Raw genomic sequence first — 23,619 nt, 5'->3', positions numbered from 1 at the left:
TGTGCTATTACAAGATTGCATGAAGGTTCAGATAGGCTAGTGTGGTCTGCTGTAACAGCCATCTGTACAGTCATCTTGTATTTGCAGGAATAAAGCTGGCTGGTTGGACAGCGAACTCAATATGTTCACACACCAGTACCTGCAGCCCAGCAGATAGTGGGCAGCCAGGGTGGACCTGCACTGAGAAGAGGCAGGGCCGCACCTCCCATCAGCTCTAGTCCTTGGCCGCTGCAGAGAGAAGGAAAGCACCCACTGTCTTGTACCAGTTACTCCCTACCCCCTGCAGGAAGACCCCTGGCTCATACCCTAACGGAAACCATCAAGGACTGGACAGCTCGGCTCCAAGGAGTTATGCATGTGTCTGTGTCTGCTCATCACGCTCACACCTCACTCGGTCGAAAGTCACTGTGCATTTGAAAAGGTCTTCCTCAGGATGGCACCCTGCAGAATGACTGATGGGAGCCTTCACAGGCATCAGGCAGCCACTCCTACTTTCTCCAGCCTGAGCACACTTACAGAGAGACAGTGTTAGGGGTGACTGGACTCCCCAGAAAAATTCAGGATACTTCTAGAATTGCCATGTTTGTCTCAGAACTTGTTTCTTGCGTTTGGCCCTCAGCTTTAGCACTTTTTCCCACTTGCAGAGTCTTTCAGTTGTGCTTGGTAGCCAGGCTCAACACACCCTGGGCTTTAGACTCAACCAGCTTATATGGGAAGCTGGAGACCCCTGCCAGCCAGAGCAAAGTAAGAGCTCGGAGAAGGTATGTGAACTAGGGTATCTGATGTGGTGGTGCAGTTGGTGTCTGGCATTGTGATGACAAGGGACTTGCCTCCCTTCTTGCCACTGAGGCCCTTGTTTACTTCAGCTCTTGGCCTGTTGGTCCGGTTTACTAGTGAGAGCTAGTTTGCTCCAGGTGGTTAAAGGATGTAGCAGGAGGAATGGTGGAAGATGGGAGCTGCCTGGGTTAGTACAGAAGAGGCCTGTCTGTCTGACCTAGCCCTGAGGGGCTCACAAACCTGTGAGGCGCACCTCACTAATTTTGACTCATCCCTGCCTTGCTATAAGCTCCCTGTGGCCACCATTCTCTGGACTGTACAGCATGAGAGCCTGGCCGCTGTTCTCCTACTGCCTTGACCCTCAGGCAGGCCTCCTCCTCTTCTGCCCCGTGAAGCCTCTTGCTGCTTGCTCCTCAGCCTCATGTCAGTGCTGAACTAACTTCTCACTGCTGAGTGTTGAAATTGTTAATGGTCAAGGCAGGGAGGATTCCAGTCACCAAGGTTGATTGTCTCGGGAAAGCAGTTTTAGAGTGATGAATCCTTTGTAGGACAGGTAGACAGTGTCTTAGAGATAAATCAATGGGCTATGTCCTCTCCTGCCCATGTCTTGTGCTCACTTGCCCCTCAGTCTACCTTTTTGCTGGGAGAGTGATGGTCTTGGCCAAGGTCAACATGTAATGGAAAGACATAGTGTATTTTGCCAGGCTGGATAGACGGGGTCATCTCACAGTGGGTCATGTAAAAATCAGTGTCATAGTCCCAATGAATGCTGTGTTCTTTTTTGGGGGGAGGGGGTTAGAATAAACTCAAATTCTTTTTCAGTATAGCCCCTGAGTAATGAATGAAAATTTGAACTTATATAAGTAAAGATTCATTTATACCACCAGAGAGACCCTGTATCGGAAAGACGTTAAGTAGAGAGCACTTTAGTTTTTTGCTAACTGTTGTGTGATCCTTTGCTGGGGTGCAAAAGGCACCAGACACAGTATGTTTGCTTCTGGTATATTTAGGTGATGCATCCGCCTGGGTTACCTGTATCTCTGCTGATCATATTGGAAACTAAAATAAAGCCCCAGTTGTGACCCTGTGTGAGCTCTCTCTCTGCCTTGCAATAGTCTGGTCTGAGAAGAAAGGACATGGCCAGCCTCCACAGGCCAGGAGATCTGGAGCGACTCTTGAACAGAGGTCTCTGGAACTCCACATTTCAGTTCTCAGTGACTCAGTGGCCACCCCACTGTGCCTTCTGAGAACCTGCCTCTGACCTTTCTCGTTTGAAGAACCCTTGAGAGTGGACAAGGCCATTGATGGGTTCTCTGTGTCCAGCTGCATGTGTCCTCTTGACTAAGGCTCCACCACTACCCACCCACTTGTGTGTCTCAGACCCTGAGTTCAGCTGATGGCCATGTGCCTGTTCAAGAAGCATTCTTGAACCCCCAAAGACCAGCAAGGGGCTGATTCCAATGCATTCGCACTAGGTCTTTATTCAAGCTTGAGCTAAGCTTCTGTCACTGACACAGCAGAATGGGAGGGTAAAGCCCTGAGCCCTTAGTGGGACAGGGTTTTATGGTGGGACAGTGGTGAGCAAGAGAAGGGGTTTCTAGTCTGGTAAGCATCTAATTGAATGACTGTTGTAAGATGACAGCAAAACCATGAACAATCACAAATGGTCTGAAAGTATACGTGGAACTACCAGACTAATCCTGATTAGCTGTTGCTAGGGAGTTACTCTGGGCTCTGGGCCAGAGAAGAGCTAGGTGGTTCTTCCTGAACTTGGGTGCAGCTTGGATTCAGCTGCAGGTCAAGTTCTTGGGCCCTTTTTCATTTAAAATGGAGGCCAATCCCAAGGTTTGGCCTCTCAATGGTAAAACTGCATCCTTTCAGATTCCCAGGCCACAAACTTGATGGGTCATCAAGTCCACTGTCACACATGCCATACCTAGTCTGCCACTTTCTGTTTGAATCTCTGAGACCCTGACCTCTTCCTCCTCCATCACAGCTACTCTGTGTGGGTGTGTCTGTCTTTCTTCACCCTGACCTGATACCCTTACCATGCACACAAGATGTGCGTGTAGCCTAGAACAGTCCTGGTGCATGTGTCTCCCCTACAGAAGGGGCTTTGTTTTTTTTTTGTTTTTGTTTTTTTGTTTTTTTTGTTTTTTTTTTTTTAAATTTCATCTCCTTTATGTTCTTTTTTTTTTTTTAAATATTTATTTATTTATTTATTTATTTATTTATTTACTATGTGTAAGTACACTGTAGCTGTCTTCAGACACTCCAGAAGAGGGCATCAGATTTCGTTATGGATGGTTGTGAGCCACCATGTGGTTGCTGGGATTTGAACTCAGGACCTTTGGAAGAACAGTCGGCACTCTTAACCACTGAGCCATCTCACCAGCCCCAGAAGGGGCTTTGTAAGAAGAGCAATTCTGTTTACACATTATCAATCCAGGACTTTAGGAGAGCCCACCTTTAATTTAATCCCAGCGCTCAGAGGGGCAGAAGCCAGACGGATCTCTGAGTTCAAGGCCAGCCAGAACTACAGAGCATTTTCCAGTAAGGCCAGGACTACACAGGGAAACCCTGTCTTGAAAAACCAAAATAAAAATTCAGTACAGTAAAAAAAAAAATAAAAAAGTACAGCAACCAAAAGCAATCCAGGTTTGAATTTCCATCCCCAGAAAAACCCCCTCTGTTGTAACCCCCACATCCGTTCCCACCTTAGACACTGGACCCCCTGATCTGTCTCTTCAAATTTGCCCTTTCTGTGTGTGAGGTAGCCATGTTAAAGGCTGATAGGAATATTTATGCAAAGGTCTTTATATGGACATAATCCTTGGTAGATAGCACAGACTGGGATTTCTGGGTTATCTACTTTTAAGGACTACCGACCCTTTTCTGAAGTAGCCATAGCATTTTTACATTCCTACCAGCAGTGCACAAATTCCAGTTTTTCCCATCCTCAGCGACACTTAGTACAGTGCATCACTCTGCATGCCCTTTCACTTGACTTTGCAGAAGGGGTAGAACCTTTAGCCTTTAAATGGGCTAAGTAGGTGTTTTACAACCGAGCCACAGCCATGACCCAACAGACCATAATTCAAGACATTATAAATATGTTTTTTTGGTTTTGTTTTTTGTTTTTTGAGTCAGGGTTTCTTGGTGTAGCTCTGGCTGTCCTAGAACTAGCCCTGTAGACCAGGCTGGCCTCACCTGCTTTTGCCTCCTGAGTTCTAGGATTAAAGGCGTGCGCCACCACTGCCTGGCTGAATATATATGTGTTAATGTCTTGATTTTAGTCTGTGTCTAGCAGATCCCAGGACAATACAAGACCCTGGAAGAAGCCATTCTAGGATGGGAGCTGGTGCTTGAGGTGTCCATGGGAGACAAGAATGTGAAATGCATGGTCTGGCAGGCCCCAGTGGTAGTGGTGTTGTACTAGGTAGAGCTCTCTAGGGGAACAAGACCAACATGCATTATAAAAAGGAATTTAATTTACCTGGCTTACACAAAGGATCTGGATGGTCCAATAGTGGCCATTCATATGCTGGAGAGGCTGAGAGTCACCTATTCAAGCTCAACAATCCAAACCAGTTCTGACAGGCCTGGAAGCTTCTTGCAGAGTGGCTGGTATTAGATCCCTGCTGAAAGGCCAAAGAAGCCAGAGGTGGCAGACAGCAGCACTGACAGAGGCACGGAAAACATCTTTTCCTGGTACTATTTTTCTTACCCTCTTTTCCATCCCGGTAGCAGTCTGGAAGGTGCTGGGCATGAGGAGGGTGGGGCCTTCCATGTCAGTCCTCTCTGAAAACACCCCCAATACTAACCAGAGACATTCCACCAGGCCTAGATGTCCCCATAGACAGTCAAGGTGACAACCATTTCCAACCTTCACAGGCCCACTACTTATCTATCAACTTGACATCCAACATATCTTTACATCATGCTTACTTTGCAGAGAAAGCCAATCACTGTTGCAAGCCATTTCCCAGGAAGTCTGTTCGTTCCAGATAGAGTATTGGACTCAGATGGACCAAAGGAGCCATTCCACCCAAATTCATCTTGATGAACCAGTGAGACTAACTAGGCTTACATGAATAGCTAATAGGAAGCTATTCCACTGATGTCTTTCCACCCTCCGATATGCCTTTCCCTAACACACAAGAAATCTGTTCCCTCTTCTGTGATGTCCCCTGAGCACTGGAGGGGGTGACAGAGACGTATGGTTTTCTTCCATTTAGGGCTGAGCACTGGGCCACTATGACAGGGCCACTTGCCAGCTTCCTAGTAACTACCATCTATGGCAAAAAAAGAAAAAGAAAAAGAAAAGTTCCTGTCACCAAGGCTGACAGCATCATGAATCTATAGATATAAACAAATATTTAGAAGGCAATTTGACAGGCACATCATACCGTTTAGCAAAACAGCAGCACTTCCTCACTAGGATCAATAACATTCCCAACATTCCCAACCACAGAGTTTTTCTGCTGCTGGCTTACAGTGCCAGACATGGATTCCCTCCCCTGTGGAGCAGGGCTTAAATCCAATAGGAAAATGGTCACACAATCAACTGTCACGCCTCTGTTGTACAAGCAGACAGTTGCCCGTAAAATAGTTTAATTAATCTTATCCCTGTCTAGCTTTACACGAATGAGACTCAAACTAGGATTTATTGATTAAGCTCTGTGAAATTACTGGGGAGTAATCCCTAATCCTCTAACAGAAGTCTGGCTACTACCCCAACTGTGCTCCACAAATACTTGCTGTTTGAAATTTTCTAGGTTATTTCTGCTCTTGTGGAGGTATTTCACCCTGGTACATGCTGATGGTCTATTATGACTAACGGAGACCTACTGTTCTGTCTTTTCCTCCTCTGCACCCCTTCTCCCTTTCCCTCTTCTCTCCTTACAGTCCCTGTGGCCTCAGTCTGGCAATTCAAATTTCACCTCTCTCTAGTCCCCCAGTAACTGACTGTCACTTGGCTGATTTAACCAATAGTTGTTGTTTTTTAAAGATTTATTTATATATGTGAATACATTGTTGCTGTCTTCAGACACACCAGAAGAGGGCATCAGATCCCATCAGATCCCATCAGAGAAATAGCTGTCTGACAGTTCCCCAGAATTGTCTCGGTAATGTTGGAGCATCCATTTTCAACTTTCTGGCAGTATACTTGACAGGAACATTTGTGAAGCAAGACATATGAAGGACTTGCGTGCCCTGACTTGGCAGAGTTAGGCAGTCGACTTTGCCTGCATCTCAGTTTGCCCATTTTGCTCAGTCCTTTCCAGGGCACTTTATTCCTGCCGCATGAGCTATCATCCCCCACCCCCAACCTGGCATAAAATAGATACTTGCAACCTAAAATGTATCAGTAAACTCCACTAACAGCCATCGGTATTAAAGACAAGGTGCCCTTGAGGACAGCTAAGGTAAAACACTTCCAAGCCTAGAGCTGAGTTCCCAGCACCACCCGAACTGGGTGTGCTGGAACACACCTGTAATTCCAGGACTAGGGGAGGAAGAGGCTGCAGGCTTAGAAAGGAGTTCAAGATGATCCTCACGACATAGCGAGCAGGAGGCTAGCCTGGACTACATTACATTTTGGCTTACATCTTACAGGAGCAGATTTTTGATATCTATATTGTAATTTTCACTCTGAGTTCTCTTTCTCTGTCCCCACCCTTTTAAACCTTTGCCTCCCAGTGTCTCTGTCACAAAACAGGCACTTCACGAAGACTTGAAATGCTATAGAAAGCTGGGCTTATAGGGCACCTCTGTAGATCCACACGTCAGCCCCAACGGGGAGAAGTCCCTCCCTGGTTTGAAGCAAGCCTTAAAAAAAAAAAAAAAAAAAAAAAATTGCCGGAGTCTCTAGCCCCACCTATCCAATGTCATTAGAGACTTCACATCCGGAAATTGCGTAACCGAGTACCACTGACCAACCAGAGCCTGTCCTCCTCGTCTGGTGCCATTCTGTACAATTTGAATTGGTAGAATTAGCATTATCAGTTAACCAATCAGCAGTGAGGTCCCATTAGCCCCTCCTTTCCATATTGAAACTGCCGCTTCCGGATGCGAAGAAACAAATGCAAGGCGTCCTGGCATTGTCAATCAGGACAGCGGCGGAGGCTCCGTCCCAGCATTAGCCAATTAGGACAACCACTGGAGGTTCCGCCCCTGCTGAAGGCGGATCCCCGGGCTGCTTGGAATCTGGGCTTTCGGCTGGAGAGCGTTGGCGTCCTTTCATCCATGGCAGCCTCTGATCTCGGGACCAGAGAGGCGTGCCTACGTCCCGCTAGACCGCTAGAGAAGGGGCAAGCGCCTAGGCCCGCTGTGCACCCTGCCTGAGTGCGCGTGAGTGAGATGCTGGGGGTGTTCTCTGCTCGCCCCCTGCAGCCTGCACCGAAACCCTAGTCCCCAGGGGCTTGTGGGGTGGCATGGCTGGGAAGGATAGGGGGTCTGATTCGTATGGAGGAGTCTGGGCTGGCATTGTAAGAGAAGTGGGAAGTGCTTCTTTATATTGGAGACACTCTTCCGGAAGCAAAAGAAAGTGTCCCTAGGGCTGGAGAGATGGCTCAGTGATTAAGAGCAATGACTGCTCTTCCAGAGGTCCTGAGTTCAATTCCCAGCAACCACATGGTGGCTCACAAACATCAGTAATGGAATCCTACACCGTCTTCTGGTGTGTCCAAACAAACAAACAAATAAATAAATCTTTGAGAGGACCAAAGCTGGCTGGAGAAGGGGTGGGAATGGGCTTTGTGTCCCAGCATCCTATGGACCCTGTCAGGGCCATGCTTTCTTCTGTGCAGACCCTTCATCGGGAGTCCTATGTCAACAAAGGTTTATTTGCCCCAGAGCACAGCCAACAGAACAGAGAAATGATTCCACCCAAGTGTGGCTGGGTGAACCAAGGAGTGTACGTATTGGGGTCACGACTCAAAGGCAGCTACATCACTGACGGTTGTCACCGAGCATGGGTTCTGATCCACCCCTGCACAGCTTTCAGGCAGCTCCATCGGACATTGTGTAAATCAACCTTGTAGAGGGAGCCTTAGGAACATTCTGAGAAGGTTCTCTCCTCCCACCATGAGGGAGAAGTTTGAATGTCAGGGGAAGTAGCCACTGCACAACAAGCAGGCGCCTACATTTTGGTTCAAACCCTGCTTTTGACATTTAGTAGCTGTGTGACCTTGGGATAGACATGCAAATAAAAGAAAGGAAGAAAGAAATAGAAAAGGAATGGATTGGCTAGGAGAAGACTTGTGGCAGAGAAAAGGCTTAGTGCTTCTGGTCCTGGGTTCTGTGCCAGCTCCAGATAGCACAAGTCATTAATCTTTGAATTAGCATGCTGCACTTGTCTTTTCTATATGATAAAGCAATCAGGTTAATATAAAAAAACAAGTTCTTATATGTGTGTGAGTGTAGGCAAGCACATGCCATGACCCATGTATGGAGGTAAGAAGGCTGGTGAGATGGCTCAACGGGTAACTGCTCTGCCAAAGGTGCAGAGTTCAAATCCCAGCAACCACATGGTGGCTCACAACCATCCGTAACAAGATCTGACGCCCTCTTCTGGAGTGTCTAAAGACAGCTACAGTGTNCGTAACAAGATCTGACGCCCTCTTCTGGAGTGTCTAAAGACAGCTACAGTGTACTTACATATAATAAATAAATAAATCTTTAAAAAAAAAAAAAAAAAAAAAGACAATTCATGAGAGTCAGTTCTCTCTACTATGTAGGCCCTAGGAATTGAACTCAGATTGTCAAGCTTGGCAGCAAGCACCTTTATCAACAGGCCCCAGGAATTAAATTACGTAGGGAATCATCTCTCTCGGTAGGCAAGGAAGCAGAGAGAATACCAAGTATACAGGGTGAGGCTGCAGGGTGAAGGAGCTCCTGGTGATGTTCTGAATCTAGGCCTGTGTGGCAGGGTCCCTCCCTCATGTCTTGTCATTGCTGTTTTGACTTCAGGTGGAACCTAGGGTCATCACCTCCTGTGGGTATACTGCAGCCCAGAGGCAGTGACACTGCTGTGAGAAGCCCGCATGCCCAATATGGCAGAGACTAAAGACCCCGTTCAGCTTCGGCTGCTCAGCCTGGAGCTCCTGAAGCAGCTTTGGGCTGGGCACGAGGCCATGTGTCAGTCGGTGGCCAGAGCAGTATCAGGGGTAGGTGGCTACCTTGGTAATGCCCAGGTGGCGAGGAAAGACAATTTATGCAGTGATGCACCCATTTCATTGACAGTGCAAAACTGAGGCCTTGGGAGGAAGGGACTGGGCTGGGATACCCCGGTGCCACAACAGGGTAAAGACCTACGTGTCCACAGCAGGTCAGAGTGCCTGGGTATTGGCTGGGCTGCTGCCTGGGTAACCTGTCCTGTTTCTTACAGTCAAACCTGGATTGTAGCAGCCACAACTTAGAGATGCCACTGTCCCAAGAGACTTCTCCTGTTTCCTCAGTAGCCCCCAGCTCACAGGACAAAAGACACGTGTTGGACCCACTGGACAGTCGTCGAGGTGACACGTTTGATGTGGCCTGGTATGGCAAGGTCAACTCCAGGATGGACTCTTTCCCACTTGCCACAGGCCAACACCAGGAGCCTCAGGAAGGACTACGGCCCCCTTCAGTACCCTTGCTAGCCACTCAGGGTCTGAAGGGGCCAGTGTCTTTAGGAGGACCAAAAGGTCTGGGACCTGACAAGACACAGGTCCCAAGGTCCATCCTGTCACGACTAAGCAAGCCATCTAAGGTAACTAAGTAGTTCCTGGAAATCACAGGGAGCCTCAGTTTCCCTGTCTGACAGATTGTGTCCCTTGTGGGGGGCGAGGCTTCTAGAAGGTCCAGTGTGATGTTATCATTGCTATCGGTTCTTAGCACTTTGTGAAGAAGGAGGCAAGCCTTATTGTACAGGTAGAGAGACAGGCCTGGAGCCCGGGTCTGTTCAAAGCCACACCCAAAGCGGATCCAAACTGACCTTCTCATTTCTGAGTTCCCCAGCTGAGGCTGGCACCGAGCTGGAGTCTTAAGTCATGACAAGGCATGGTGTCACCCTGTAATGGGACCTCTGGGCCAACCCTGCTCATCTAACCTTTGTCTACTCCCTCAGCCCAGAGTGACCTCCCAGGAGTCCGCAGTGCCTGAGAGCAGCTGGTCCTCTAGGCCATACCTAGGCTATGATTGGAATGCAGGTGAGGGGTGGGGGATCAAGCCAGGGAGGGGTGAGGTTGGACTAATCTTAGCCTGTACCAAAACGAAGGTGAACGGGTGAGCTAGTGAATCATGACTGCCGGCCTATAGTTGAGCATTTACAGAAGCCAGGTCCCCGAGTCACACTAACGGAAGCATCTCAACTCTTCTGCGCCTCTGGCTCCTCAGGGGCTCCTGTTGGCTTTCTAGCCTCTTCTGCTTCGCTCTTGAAAACTGAGTGTCAGGATGCATGCAGCAGAAATTATGCCACTTTAGCTTTTAATTTTAACCATTCATATATGTGTGTTTGCCTGTATATATGTCTGTCCATCATGCACATACCTGGTGTCTGTGGAGGCCACAAGGGTGTGGGAGAGGCTGGAATTGGAGTTACAGGGGTTGGGGGGGGAGAGGGTGTGAGCCACAGGGTAGGTGCTGGGAGCTGAGTCCCTGCAAAAGCAGCCAGTGTTCTGTTCTTGTTGGTTTGTATGCACTGAGTCTCTCTGTATATTCCTGGCTGTCCTGGATCTCCATCCATACACCAGGCTGCCCTAGAACTCAGAGATCCACCTCCTGCCCTGCCTCCCGAGAGCTGGGATCAAAGGCATGTGCTGTCGCTCCAGCACTACCTTAGTCTCTTCTTAGTAACTTTTGTCGAGTGTCCTGAAACTCCCTATGTAGAATAGCCTTCCTTGAAAACACGGGGATCCCCAAGACTCTGCCTCCCAACTGTTAAGGTTATAAGTGTTTCACCCCACTTAAAAAAATTCGCTCACAAAAAAACAAAAAACAAAAATGCCGGGTGTGGTGGGGCACGCCTTTAATCCCAGCACTTGGGAGGCAGAGGCAGGTGGATTTCTGAGTTCGAGGCCAGCCTGGTCTACAGAGTGAGTTCCAGGACAGCCAGGGATACACAGAGAAACCCTGTCTCAAAAAAACAAAAAAACAAAAAACAAAACAAACAAAAAAATTTTGCTCACCAAAACATATAGAATAAAATGGAATTTTGGCGAGATCAGTCCAACACCCATAACCAAGGTTCTGGTTTCTACCTGCATCCTCAGTGTAGCCTCTCTTCCTGTCTCTGTAAATGGCAGCATCATGAACCTAATAAGTGAAGCTATGCCTTGGGACCAGTCTTGACTTTGTCTCTGTTTTACATATTCCATGCACCGATGGCTAGTCCATTCTCTACAATTTCCGTTAGTACCTTTCTGGAATTTACAACTTCTCTAGCTGTCTCCGCATTCACTCGCCTCTTCAGCCTCAAACAGGAATCCTGTAAGAACGTGTCCTACCGTGTCCCTGAATCCTCTGAGACTCTGGGCTCCATTCTCTCTACCCTGACCTCCCACTGTGTGCTGGCCATGGTCTCAGCCTGACTGCTCCTCACAGGCCAAGCTCCTGACTGTTCAGGGCTTTCAAACCATTACTTACTGAGGTTTCCTTTTGAATTGTCCCTGTGGCTTCCTAGATCTCGTCTCTGGTCAATTTCTAGACCTCCCTTGTAATGTCCACTCTGTGGCATGCAGCCACCTGTCACTGGCCTCCAGCTTCCCAGAAGGTGTCTCTATTCAGTATTGTATCACAGAGTTCCTTGGTGACTAACTCCTCTTTCACCTCTTTAGAATGTGGGTTTCCTCAGAGAGGGAACCTTGTGTAACCTCCCACTCTTTCTCCAACTAATAAGTAAGGCAGGGTTCTGCATATAATCTCTGCACTGGGAAGCTGAGACAAAAGCGTTGAGTTGAAGGCCAGCCTGGGTTACATGAGAATTTGTCAGTAAAACAGAAGTAAACATGGACACATGGGCCTTGAATCTCAGCACTCAAGAGGCATATCCAGTCCAGTTATGTAGTTACTGTCTCTAAAATAAATATAACAAGAGTATGGCCCCTGTTAAGGACTCTGTGGGAATCCAGTCTGTGGACTGCTGACTACAGCAAGGCAGGATGGTGCACAAACAGAGCTGGCACTAACAGAGGGTATAGAGTCTGAGGTGCAAGGTGATTCAACTCACCCACTGCTGCTTTGCCCACCCCAGGGTCCCTGGACAATAGCTCTCCAGTCACTAGTGAACCCGAGGCCTTCTTCTCTGTGCTGCAGAGGTTTCGAGAAAACAACAAAGAGGATTGTGTTTGCAACTCCCCTGAGTAAGCAGGGGTTCATGGGGCTTGTCCAGGGATTGGGGGAATCCATCACTCATCCTGCTCTTCTCTCCCCAACCCCAGAGCTGTGTTCCCAGGCGTGCAAGAGAGCAGCGGTGTGGAAGAGGACCACGAGTGTGAGTGTCCACTTCCACCAGGTCACTCTGAGCTGTGGACTCAGGGACGGCAGCCTGGTGTCTAAACGTTGTGGGATGCACCCTGGCTGAGGGCTTTGACTGGCTGTGGTTCTGCCCTTTATCACCACTTCTCTCCAGAAGCTGCCCCTGGGAGAGCCTTTCTCCCTGACCTTACATGTGGAGCCAAGACTTTGGCAGGGAAGATGCTGGGAGCAGAGGGGCTCCTCAATGGACGGCATGGCTTGTGAACTAGGGACAGCCCTGGGCTCTGGAAACAAATCCCCTATCTTAGGGAGAGCTGTGGTGTCTCATGGGCCTCGCAGGTATGTACTGTTACCGTATCAATCGCCGGCTGTTTCCTGAGCCTGTGGATCCAGGTGCCCCTTGCCGTCTGTGTGGTATACCCCGGGATGAGAAGGGCCCCGAAACTCCGGTGGAGCCAGTGCAAGTCAGGTGAGTGTCAATAACGCTGGGTGGGATTCCTGGGGGTCTCAGTGGACCGTTGCAGCTAGGGTGGGGTGCAGAGTGTGACCCTTGCTGGTTTTGGTGCTGTGCCCTCTTACGCAGGGTGAGCATCCCCCTGTCCATCATGGACCCCCCACACCGGTATCGAATTCACAGAAGGAAGAGCTCCGATGCATCTGACACTCTAGCTTTGCCTCGGGTAAGCTCCCTGCCCTAAGAGGCTAGAGGCAGCCGGGGCCAGGATCCTGAGCTAGCCTTAGGAAGAGAGCTTGCTCCAAGGATACTGAATGCTGGCAGGTTTTGGCTGGTGAAGTCCTCAGTCCCTGGGCAGGTGTGGTACCTGTCCCCTACATGGTGCCTAAGATGGGTATCTACATGGGACTCAATCACTGAGCTCTTGGGTGCCACATGGGTAGCCCTTAGGAGGGCTGTTCCCCAGAGCCACAGCAGTCACTGTCTTACCTCACCCACTCACAGGACGTGGAGGCAGAGGAGAGCTGATGGGAGAGATGGATTTGCATCTAGACCTTTATGTTTGCATTGTGTGTCTCATATCCTAGTCAGGATGAGAGTCAAAGGGTGTCCTACCTAAACCTGGTGGAGGACAGAGTAGCTGCAATTAGGAGAAGAGAAGAGGAGAAAGACTCTTTGGCTCCCCTATGCAGTGGGAGTAAAGGGACCATTGTCAGTATTGGGGTCTTTTGGGTGGCTTAGTAAAGTCATATAACTTAGGGGTTCAAGGCCAAGTCCAGTGTGGAAAGGATTCCATTAGTATCCCCATCTTCTCCTCCATCTTGGGGAGGGTTGTGGTGACCAGGTCAACACAGACTGAGTTTGGGGTGACCTAGGGTAAACCCATGGGTAGACACAGCTTCCACCCCAGGGAGGGGATCGTGACGGCTCAAGGAATTTTCCATAGTAGTGTATGACAGATGCCTTTAACATTGGCTTTCCACAGCACTGTCTGCTGGGCTGGGACATCCTCCCTCCAAAGTCAGAGAAAACCTCTGTCCCCAAGAGCCTGGACCTCTGGTCCTCTGTGTCCTATGGAGCAGGGCAGCGCCGGGATCTGTCAGCCACTAGCCCAGCCTGTCAGGTATGGTCTAGGGTGTGTCCCAGTCTGGGGTGGGAAAGTGTTCAGATGGGACAGATCCTACCAAGATGGAAAGCCTAGGCTCTGCAAGGTGTCCCATATAACTTTGACACTCGTTGACACCTGCTCCAGTCTAGCCAGGAAAGAGACCCTCCCTCCAAGTTGGAGGAGGAGGAGAGGCCATGACTGCATCTCACCTATCCCCGGGGAACCTCACAATATTTTCCTATTCATCTGTCCCCTAAGTAGCTCCCAAGTCCTCACTATTCTCCTTCCAGGCCTCGCCAGCACAGGTCGCACCACCTATCTGGTCAGAGCCTCAGGTTGCCCAGCTCTGTCCCTCCCACTAGAAGCCCAGTGGACTGACTACCCAGAAGACGACAGTATTCTACCAGTGCCATCAGCCTCCCCTGAGGAGAAGCACCTGAGAGCTGGAAGTGCAGAAGATGGAGTTGGCTGAGCTGTCTCTCCTCCGTTGTCCCCTCCGTTTACTGAAAGTGGAAATTGAGGTGCAGAGGAATAGGAGTGCTCTGAGTAGTGTGCTAATAAAGCTCAGGGTCCCACACTTCCTGTCTCCGTATAAGCCTCTCGTTTCTGATGGTTCGCTTGAGGTCCTGATGTCCTAAACTCGTTGTCTCACTTTGCCTAACAGAGACATCGGGAATCTGGGGGTCACACTGGGCGTGTGGCTTTTTTGTGTATTCTCTACCATATGATCTCCCAAAGCCCAGGCTGGCCTGGAAGTCACAATGTAGCCAAGGCTGTCCTTGAACTTCTCTGATCCTTCTGCGTCTACCTCTTGAGTATGGAATATGGGCATGTGCCACTGGACCCTGCTCAGGACACTATCTTTTTTAGTAGCTCTCAGATCTAGATAGATGACTGTCTACCAGACCAATGGGTCCCCAAAGCAGGCTAGAACCGAGGTCAGTGTTAAAGTATCTTAGGCCTGGGGAGATGGCTCAGTGGGTAAGGATCCTTGCTAGGTAAGTTTGAGGACCTGAATTCAAATCCCAGGATCAATATAAAAGCCAGGTGCCGATCAAGTGTTCATATGGGGATGTGAAAGGTGGAGATAGACTGATGGTGGAGGTAACCTAACACACATAGTGGAAGAACAACAAACCCCCTACCTCAAATCGGAAGTTATGGACCAACACCCAGTGTGGTCTTCAGGATTTCTTTCTTTCTTTCTTTCTTTCTTTCTTTCTTTCTTTCTTTCTTTCTTTCTTTCTTTCTCTCTCTCTCTCTCTCTCTCTCTCTCTCTCTCTCTCTNTCTTTCTTTCTTTCTTTTAAGATTTATTATGTTTAAGTACACTGTAGCTGTCTTCAGACACTCCTTAAGAGGGCATCGGATCTTGTTATGGATGGTTATGAGGAGCCACCATGTGGTTGCTGGGATTTGAACTCTGGACCTTCGGAAGAGCAGTCAGGTGCTCTTACCCACTGAGCCATCTCTCCAGCCCTCTTCAGGATTTCATATGCATTCCATGGTATGTGTGCCCCTGTATACACACACATGAAAAATGTGTCTCACATTGAGTGAGCTCTCTCCTCCATCTCAGTAGAAGGGTTTCTCTCTCTCTCTCTCTCTCTCTCTCTCTCCCTCCCTCCCTCTCTCCCTCTCTCCCTCTCTCCCTCTCTCGTCCCTAGAAGAATTTGTTCCAGGTTCTTCTGGAATTAGTTCTGTGGACCAGACTGGCCTCAACCTGAGTGATCTGCTACCTCTGCTTCACAGTGCTGGAATTAAAGGCATGTACCACCATATGCTGCTAAACTAGCCCATCACCTCAAACCCAGTCTCTCCTGCAAGGAGGTCTGACGAGGCAGAACCGTCGGAGACTGATTTCTGTCCCGAGGACTGATTTCTGCCCCGAGGAATGGCAGCCTTTTTCCTTCTCCAAGCTTGAGATTCCTGGGACACTTGCAGTTTCAGCCACCCTAGGAAGCCGTCCTTAGCCCTCAGGTGCTGGCCACAGGGAAATCCCTGTTCACCCACAGCCCTTCTCCCTCTCTATGGGCAGAACTCTTGAGTCCTAAAAAGGTAAGACGATGCATTCCCCATGTGTTCACAGAGAGGCAAAGGCAAAAAGCCTGGGGAACGCTGAACAAGGACGAACTCAGTGGCTTCTCTTTCATGGGATGATCTTGAGGTTAGAACAGCCTAGAGCACAGGAAGGAAGAGCTGAGGAGGGTCTCCACAGGAAGGAAGAGCTGAGGAGGGTCTCCACATCCTCCCCGTTGCAGACATTTCTTACTTACGATGTCCAATGTACAACTTTCCATATGACTACCATGATTTCACAGGAAGCCAGTAAAGTCATTCACACTTTGGTCAAGCCTCGACTCTTCCACAGGCTGGCACTACATGGCCAGATTTTTTTTTTTTTTTTTTTAAGAGACAAGGTTAAACAAGAGTTGGGTGTGGTGGCACACGCCTTTAATCCCAGCACTCTGGAGGCAGAGGCAGGTGGATTTCTGAGTTTGAGGGCAGCCTGGTCTACAAAGTGAGTTCCAGGACAGCCAGGGCTACACAGAGAAACCCTGTCTAGAAAAACCAGGAAAAAAAAAAAAAGAGAGAGACAGACAGTCAGACAGACAAGTTTTCTTTCTGCAGCCCTGGCTGTTCTAGAATTCTCTCTGTAAATCAAGTCGGCCTCAAGGTCAAGAGATCCCTCTACCTATGCTACCCCATGTCTGCCCTCATTCCTTGTTCTTGGTGCTGGACAGAGACCCCAGGCCTCCTCCATCTTGTGTTGCTGAGGCCATTTCAGGTTTAACTAGAATTTGATTTCCTTGATCAAAAATTCTAGGAAAATTACTCAACTCCACTTCTAGGCACCCAAGGTCAGGATATGCTTGCTAACTTATCTCAGCCTGTTTGTGCTGGGACCCCCTCTGGCTAACTGCTTATCTTAGCTTCTACTAGAGACTGCTTGCTTCTCTGAGGATTCTACTTTGGTTGCCAGATGTAAAAATATGGAGCTAGGACACTCAGTGCCCTCGGCAGCTCAGCTCACTCTCCAGTATACGTATTGAAGAGACTGTGGGGTAGAGTTATCTTCCTATGAACCTCCGTATGTTAATCCTGATTTTTGCTGGAAATAAAACAACTCAACAGTTTTGAACCAAATTTAAAGCAGGCATTTATTAAATATTAAATACTGACCAAGAGACAGACCTGGGTCAGTAAAATTCCCCCTGAACTTGCCAGCTCGAACGGCCTCAGTCACGTGCTACAGCGGTTTATTCTTAGATATTCAACTAGGCCACCGTACTTTCCCATGAGCCTTTGTTATTTCCAAAGAACTACAATTCCCAGCATTCCAGGAAGTTACGTAGTTCCTGGGCAGAGGAGGCTTCCAGGTTAATTTTGAGAATTACAGATGCAAGTTCTTCACCTTGATTTCTGGAGGAAGAAGGGGAAGTTAGTGCTGGGTGCTCTGAGGGACGCTCAGGCCAGGTCCTAAGTCTCGACATGGTGAGCACAGAGTCACTGCCCACATCCGGGAGGAGCAGGCGGCTGAGCCTGGGGAGCTGGTGTGGTGGGTTCTCCCTGGGACTGGGTGGTAAGCGGAGGCCAGATGTGGCCACCTGTGGGATCCGTCTTCGTTCTAGTTATTCCGTGGACCCGGTAGTGGGCTCTGAATAACTTCAATATCCAGGCTGCTTCTGCACCAAGCATTTGGAGTAGGGACTTGTGTGCAGGAACATCCCCGGCAAGATGCCAAACACGAAGAGCCCTGGTTTCTCTCAGTATCTTCTACAACTTCTTCCTTTAGCATTTAACGTTTAGTTGTAAGGTCCATTTGGAGTTCATTTTGTGGCGGGTGTAAAAGGCGTCTCATGCGCTGGGTAGCACTACAATGTTAATCGGTGATGTAGAAGAGTAGGACTTACGATGTAAAGGAATTGCAGTGCTTAGGAGAGAGTAAGTCACGCCACATAGAACTTAGATGAGTGAGGATGTCCTCTAAAACACCCTACCGACCGGTTCCGTGCTAACCATGTCTGTTAGAGATAGGATGCTAGGATACACATTTTTGTTCACTAGGATTGTTCAGAAATATGACTGAAGAGCAGGACAAAGGAGACAAACCAGATTTACAACCAGCTGCTAGGCCATTCCCATTGATAAGTTATTTGTTCTCTGCTGCTCAAATGAGCCAGTTCAAGCCAGATTAGATTATATTAAATGCCAGTTTATTTGGGAAGCTGCTCTTGGGCAGGTTCACTGGCCCCAAGGACCAAGGTCAGGGAAGTCACCATGGTGAGAGAGGGAGGCAAGAAGGGGGAAGAGAAAGAGAAAGCAGGCAGGGACAGAGAAAGAAGAGAAGAAGAAGAGAGAGAGAGCAAGAGTGAGAAAGTGCGCAAGAGATTAAGGAGTCCAAAATATTTGGATTGTATGGAGGAGGGTCTCTAGGGGAAGGGCAGCATAGCCCCTGGCCTGGGAAGTTTAGGGTTGGGGGGTAGGGTGTGCTAGGGGAGAACTGAGGAATGCTGGGAGAACCTGAAGTCCAGGTCTGGATGTGAAAGCAAACGCCTTTATCAGAGAACAGTGCAGTAATAAGCTGGTCAAGGTGGCATTAAAGGGTTACAACCAATCCTAAGGCCTCTTGTGCCACAATGGTCCAACTCTCCTCTTGAGAAAAGCATAGTTCTGCAGCATGAGCAAGACTACACCGTTGTCAGTTCTTTGCAAAGGAGCAACCCTGTAGTGTTGAGGGCTGGCTCTTTTTTTTTTTTTTTTTTTTCAAGTAAGGCTTTCCATGTGATGGCGGGGGGGAATAATGTGTGTGTATGTGTGTGTGTGTGTGTGTGTGTGTGTGTGTGTTTTTTGTTGGGGGGGGGGGGGGGGGGGGGAGAGATTTTGAATTAGTCAGTGTGGAGAGTGGTTTTGAGTCAGAACTACTGAGTTGACCAGTCAGCAAGAGCTCAGGAAAATCTAGGAATGGCGGGCTTCTTCAGCAGTAAATCTCTGAAGCTGGTGTTGTACAGAGACGAGACATCTTCAGGGCTAGGCTAGGCAAATAGGCTGAGTCAGTAAGGCTCAGAGAAGACAGTTACCTCAGGTGAATAAAATCATTTTTACAGAGCTCCTTCTCTAAAGCAAGGCTTATGCTTGGGAAAGCTGGCTCTGGTCTGCAGCTAGGACCTGTGGGGAGAGGTTGTGTCAGATTCAGAGAACCCAACTCTTGCCACCATGTGGGGGTGTGGTTATCAGTCCCAAGTCCACTGATGGCTTGTTCACTGATGTTCCTGATATACCCGGTGTTCCCTGTGACCAGCATGGGTTTGTTAGATTCCTCCTGAGTTTGTCCCATTGTATGATAGTTTCTGCTGACTTCATAGAAGTCTCCCATTTCTTTCTGTGTTTCCCCTGTAAGTAGTATACAAGATGCTATTTTTTCTTAAGAGATATAGCTTTTGCAAGACCTTTATTGTAGTATATTTGATCATACTGTGAACCATGTGTGTAAACAAGATTAAATAAACTATGGGTCAAGAAGTGCCACAAGCAGCCAGCTGACAGGAAGGGAACCTAGGATTATTAACTAAAGAGTCATAGAGAGTAAGAGGGAATTGGGAGAAAAGACAGAGAGATGTCCAGGAAGCAGCACTGAGGTACCTTCTGTCTGGAGGAGGTCATTTGAGAAGGCGTGGCAGAAAGAGATTCCTTCTGGGATTTCACATGAAGAGAAAGGTGAGCAGGCGCTTTCTCTGCCTCTGAGCTAGCAGGCTTCCACCCAGCATCTGGCTCCTGAGTCTTTCTTGGTAAAGTTGAATGGTTTAGATTTTATTAAGAACAACAGACATCTCCACTGCTATCTTTTCTGCCTATACTTTTCCTATCTCATCCGCTGGGACTCCCCACTTAGGACCTTGTCACTAAAGGACTGCTGTATTACAATGCTGGTGTACTTAGTTCTGTGAAAATCTTTGCTGTGTATATCTCCCATCTGCCCGTGTCTATTTACACTTGCAGTCTGCAGTCCATGTTTAGATAGTTCATGGCATAACCTGGGTCTGAATCTAAAAGAGACTTAAGGGATATACCATATGTGGAATGCAAAATCGCTTCTAGGCTGACTCCACTTTGAGGACTCCCAGAGCCGAATGTGTGGTGTCCATAAAGAGACTTTTCTTAATTAACTTTTATTATTGTGTGGAGTGATTTCTCCTTGGGTCAGCATGGCCCAGGCCGCCAGATGGCCAATAAGTCAATCAAAAAATAACCCAAAACAGTTCCTGTGTTTATGTCTATCCTTGGGGCCACCCATCCTCAGGAATGGCCAAACAAGGGGCTCTCCTGGACATGCCTGGACTTGTTATTGTAAAATCTTCAGCTAGGCCTTCAGGGCCTGTCAGGCCTCAGGCCTTCAAGTTCCTAATATTGCCCTATTTGTCTCATGTTATACTTTTGACTATAAGTTCTTTGCTTTTCTCAAATTCAATCCCTTTCAGGTGCAATGGAATATACAGAGAAATGACCCTGTGCTTTGAAAGAGGAGCAGGAAGTGCTCTGGGAGACTGGAAAATTGTCCTAAAATGCAAATTTCCCAGACCAGGGCTGTGTCTGACCCCAGGGTGGGAGGGCAGAGCAGGGTTGCCTTGTTTGTCTAAGTCCTTTGATGTCTGATTCTTCCAGTAGAGGAGCTGCTGCTGTTCTAAGGCCCAGAAGAGTTGTCCAAGCTAATGAGGGACTCTGGGCAGGCCTAGGAGTCAGGAGCATGGGTGGGGGTGGGAGGGTAGTGAATGTTCTCTCCAGGATTCTCTTCTCATGCAGCTGTAGGGAGCTGTGAGGGAGACCGCAAGCCATGTCATGGTGAGTGTGGAGCCCACTGTCCCGAGGGCAGGAGGAGTACTTCTACTGAGCTATCAGAGTCTAATCTTAATCTGCTGGGACTGAGGCCGGCTATGGGTCAGACTGTGGTTCTGTTGGTCCATGTGGTTTCCTGGGCAGAGGCCTTTGGCCTTGGACCCTTCCTGAATGTGGATCCCCTGGAAGGAGGGAAACTGAAATAGATGTGAAACTATATTCAAAGGCATAGAAAGAGGACTTCAGTGTGTTGCAAGGACCCTGGCCTACCAAGTATGATTTAATTGACAAGGTAAAAGTGAAAATAAAACATGGTCCAGAGTTGGACAATGCAGAGAATTGTGTATTAGCATACAAAATAAACTATGATAGCAATAGGTTGTGATTTACCACAGATACCAACTGCACTTAATTAAAACCTTATTGCATTTTTATAGTTGATGTAAAATAGAACATGTTTAGTGTATGTATTCTGATCCATTTAGACACAGCTTCACCCACAGAACCTCATTACCACAAACAACACAGTAAACCATGTTCTCCACACAGTCTCAAGCTATCCAAGCTTGTGTGTGCCTGCAGTCTACTTCTTAGTTTTAAGAAGTATCAGAATTCTTATGCTCATTGTAGTAATAGTCACGGTGTCCTACATTTTAAAATAACCTAAATGCTCATTCATTGAGGACAAGCTGGGTACCTAGAAGGACATTGTGCAAAAGAAATGAAGACAATAGAAATGGTTAAAAGACTACACTTCTAAAGACTGTCACACCAAAGAGACCAGAACACAGTAGTGAATGTCCAAGTCTGTGCTTACTTGACAACTCCACATTCAGTGAGCTGTGTGGAAGTTTTCTTCAGCAATGTGGTCTTGCTCCCATTTTCAGAGACCAACCTTCTGTCCCAGCATCAGCCTGGGTTGTTGAGGAATCTCCCTGGGATCTCCTTGACAACATCTTAACCAAATGTAAGCCACCACTGAAGCCCTGACTTTCTACAAAGGACGGCCGGTTTAGATTCTGCATTTTCCATTACTAGGAGTGCTCACTAAGGTCACCTTCATAGATTTTAGGAAGTTACCAATGCTATAGGTATCTAGCTCAACTCCCCAGTGCCCCCTACTTCCTGCTGTTCCTCCCTGCACTGAACTTTCTTCACCTCTCAACTGATCTCTCCTACTTCTGTGCCCATTTACCCCCAGTCCACCCTCAGAATCTTTTCTATTTCTCCTTTCCAGAGAGATCCATGTTTCCCTCTATAGCTCTCCTCTTTCCCTGTCTCCTCTGGGTCTGTGGACTGTAGCTGACTTATCATTAACCTAATAGCTACTATCAATTTATAAGTGAATGTATGCCATATTCATATTTCTGGGTTTTAGTTAACCCACTTAATCGTGATTTTTTTTTTCCTAGTTACATCTATTTCCTGTAAATGTCTTAAAGTCATTTTTAACAGCTGAGTAGTACTCCGTTGTGTAAATGTACCACATTTTCTTTATCCATTCTTCAGTTGAGAGAAATCTAGCTCATTTCAAGTTTCTGTCCAGTGTGATTAAAGCCACTATGGACATATTGAGCAGGTGTTGTGAGCAGGTCTCCTTCTGGTAGAATGGAGCATTTTTTGGAAATATGCCCAATCTGAGTCTTGAAGGAGCCCAATTTCCAGTTTTCTGAGGAAACACAATATTGATTTCCATAGTGTCTGTATTACTTTGCCCTCCCACCAACAATGTAAGAGTGGTCCCCTTGCTCCACATCCTAGCCGGCATGAGCTGTTACTTTTATTATTGTCATTAGCTATTCTGACATGTATTAAAAAAAAAACCCAAAGTAGTTCCATTTGCATTTCTGTGATAGCTAATGATGTTCAGCATTTCTTAAAGTGTTTCTAGGCCATGTGAGCTTCCTCTTTTGAGAATTCTATTTAGCTCTGTACCCTAGTTTTAAATAGAATTGCTGGTTCTTTGGCCATCTAGCTTCTTGAGTTCACTATGCATCTTGTGTAGTTGTACCTTTGTCTGTGGACTATACCCAGTTGGAAAACATCTGTTCCCATTCCTTATGCTGTCTTGTCTCTGTGTCCAGTTGACTGTGCTTTTTGCCCTGAGAAGCTTTTCCGATTCATGAGGTCCCCATATATTAATTGTTGGTCATCGATAGAGCCTGAGACATTGGTATGTTCAGAAGGTTGTCTCCTGTGCCAGTGCTCTCTCTCTCTCTCTCTCTCTCTCTCTCTCTCTCTCTCTCTCTCTCTCTCTTGGTTTTTCGAGATAGGGTTTCTCTTTATAGCTCCTGGCTGTCCTGGAACTCTGAAGACCAGGCTGGCCTTGAACTCAGAAATCCACATGCCTCTGCCTCCCAAGTGCTGGGATCAAAGGCGTGCGCCACCCCTGCCCGGCCTTCACATTCTCTTCTAACAGTTTCAGTATGTCTGGTTTATTTTGGGGTCTTCCATCCACTTGGTCTTGAGTTTTTTTCAGGGTGATGAATATGAATTTATTTGCATTCTTCTTTATGTAGAGATACAGTGTAACCAGCACCATCCTATGAAGGTACTGTCTTTGTTCTATTGTGTATTTGTGAATTCCTCAAAAATCAGGTGTCCTGACATGGGTGGGGTTATGTTTGGGTTTTCCATTTGATTCCATTGATGATCAACATGTCTAATTTTATGCCAATACCATGCAGTTCTTTTGTTCAGGATTATTTTAGCGATCGTGGGTTTTGTTATTCCATATGAAGTGTTGGAATTCTTCTCAGGTCTGTAAACAATTCTGTTGTAATTTTTTTTTATTAAATACAATTCAATTTTTATTTATTTATTCAATTCATTATTTATTAAATACAAATCAATTACAATATATATTTCTTAGCAGTTTAACAAAGGAGCTCATCTTTAAAAACAGCCAAAACCTTTGTCACTAGAATTAAAAATAAGACATGATCTGTAACACTGCATTTAATGAATTCATAATAAATTATTACAGCTTTT

General features: G+C 47.4%; 3 protein-coding genes across 10 annotated transcripts in view; all 3 read left to right on the top strand.

Annotated features, from left to right (window-relative positions):
• Window positions 1-1,864, top strand: part of Mfn2 (mitofusin 2) — a 30,427-nt gene extending 28,563 nt beyond the window's left edge. For all 5 annotated transcript variants that reach the window (XM_029539658.1, XM_029539657.1, XM_029539654.1 and 2 more), the window contains one exon: window positions 88-1,864. In XM_029539658.1, coding sequence (XP_029395518.1) covers window positions 88-157 — 70 coding nt within the window. In that variant the 3' untranslated portion in view covers window positions 158-1,864. The remainder of the gene's footprint in view (window positions 1-87) is intronic.
• Window positions 1,865-6,920: 5,056 nt separating this feature from the next.
• On the top strand, window positions 6,921-14,283 carry Miip (migration and invasion inhibitory protein). 3 transcript variants are annotated; one of them, XM_029539997.1, is made up of 10 exons: window positions 6,921-7,131; window positions 8,752-8,948; window positions 9,170-9,529; window positions 9,887-9,968; window positions 12,011-12,119; window positions 12,198-12,250; window positions 12,574-12,703; window positions 12,818-12,914; window positions 13,674-13,811; window positions 14,159-14,283. In XM_029539997.1, exons 2-10 carry the CDS (start codon window positions 8,826-8,828, stop codon window positions 14,234-14,236), a joined length of 1,170 nt encoding a protein of 389 aa, XP_029395857.1. In that variant the 5' UTR covers window positions 6,921-7,131; window positions 8,752-8,825; the 3' UTR covers window positions 14,237-14,283. The 3 variants fall into 3 exon arrangements, with proteins under 3 accessions (XP_029395857.1, XP_021056380.1, XP_029395858.1); XM_021200721.2 differs by having other exon boundaries at window positions 14,087-14,248; XM_029539998.1 differs by lacking the exon at window positions 6,921-7,131 and having other exon boundaries at window positions 8,730-8,948.
• A 2,888-nt stretch (window positions 14,284-17,171) lies between these two features.
• Window positions 17,172-23,619, top strand: part of LOC110322919 (zinc finger protein 431-like) — a 15,094-nt gene continuing 8,646 nt past the window's right edge. For both annotated transcript variants that reach the window (XM_029539430.1, XM_029539431.1), the window contains exon 1: window positions 17,172-17,289. In XM_029539430.1, coding sequence (XP_029395290.1) covers window positions 17,287-17,289 — 3 coding nt within the window. In that variant the 5' untranslated portion in view covers window positions 17,172-17,286. The remainder of the gene's footprint in view (window positions 17,290-23,619) is intronic.

This window comes from Mus pahari, chromosome 6 (assembly GCF_900095145.1).
Source record: "Mus pahari chromosome 6, PAHARI_EIJ_v1.1, whole genome shotgun sequence".
Lineage (NCBI taxonomy): Eukaryota > Metazoa > Chordata > Mammalia > Rodentia > Muridae > Mus > Mus pahari.
The sequence above is the reverse complement of the archived record's forward strand: the minus strand, read 5'-3'. Positions and strand labels throughout refer to the sequence as shown.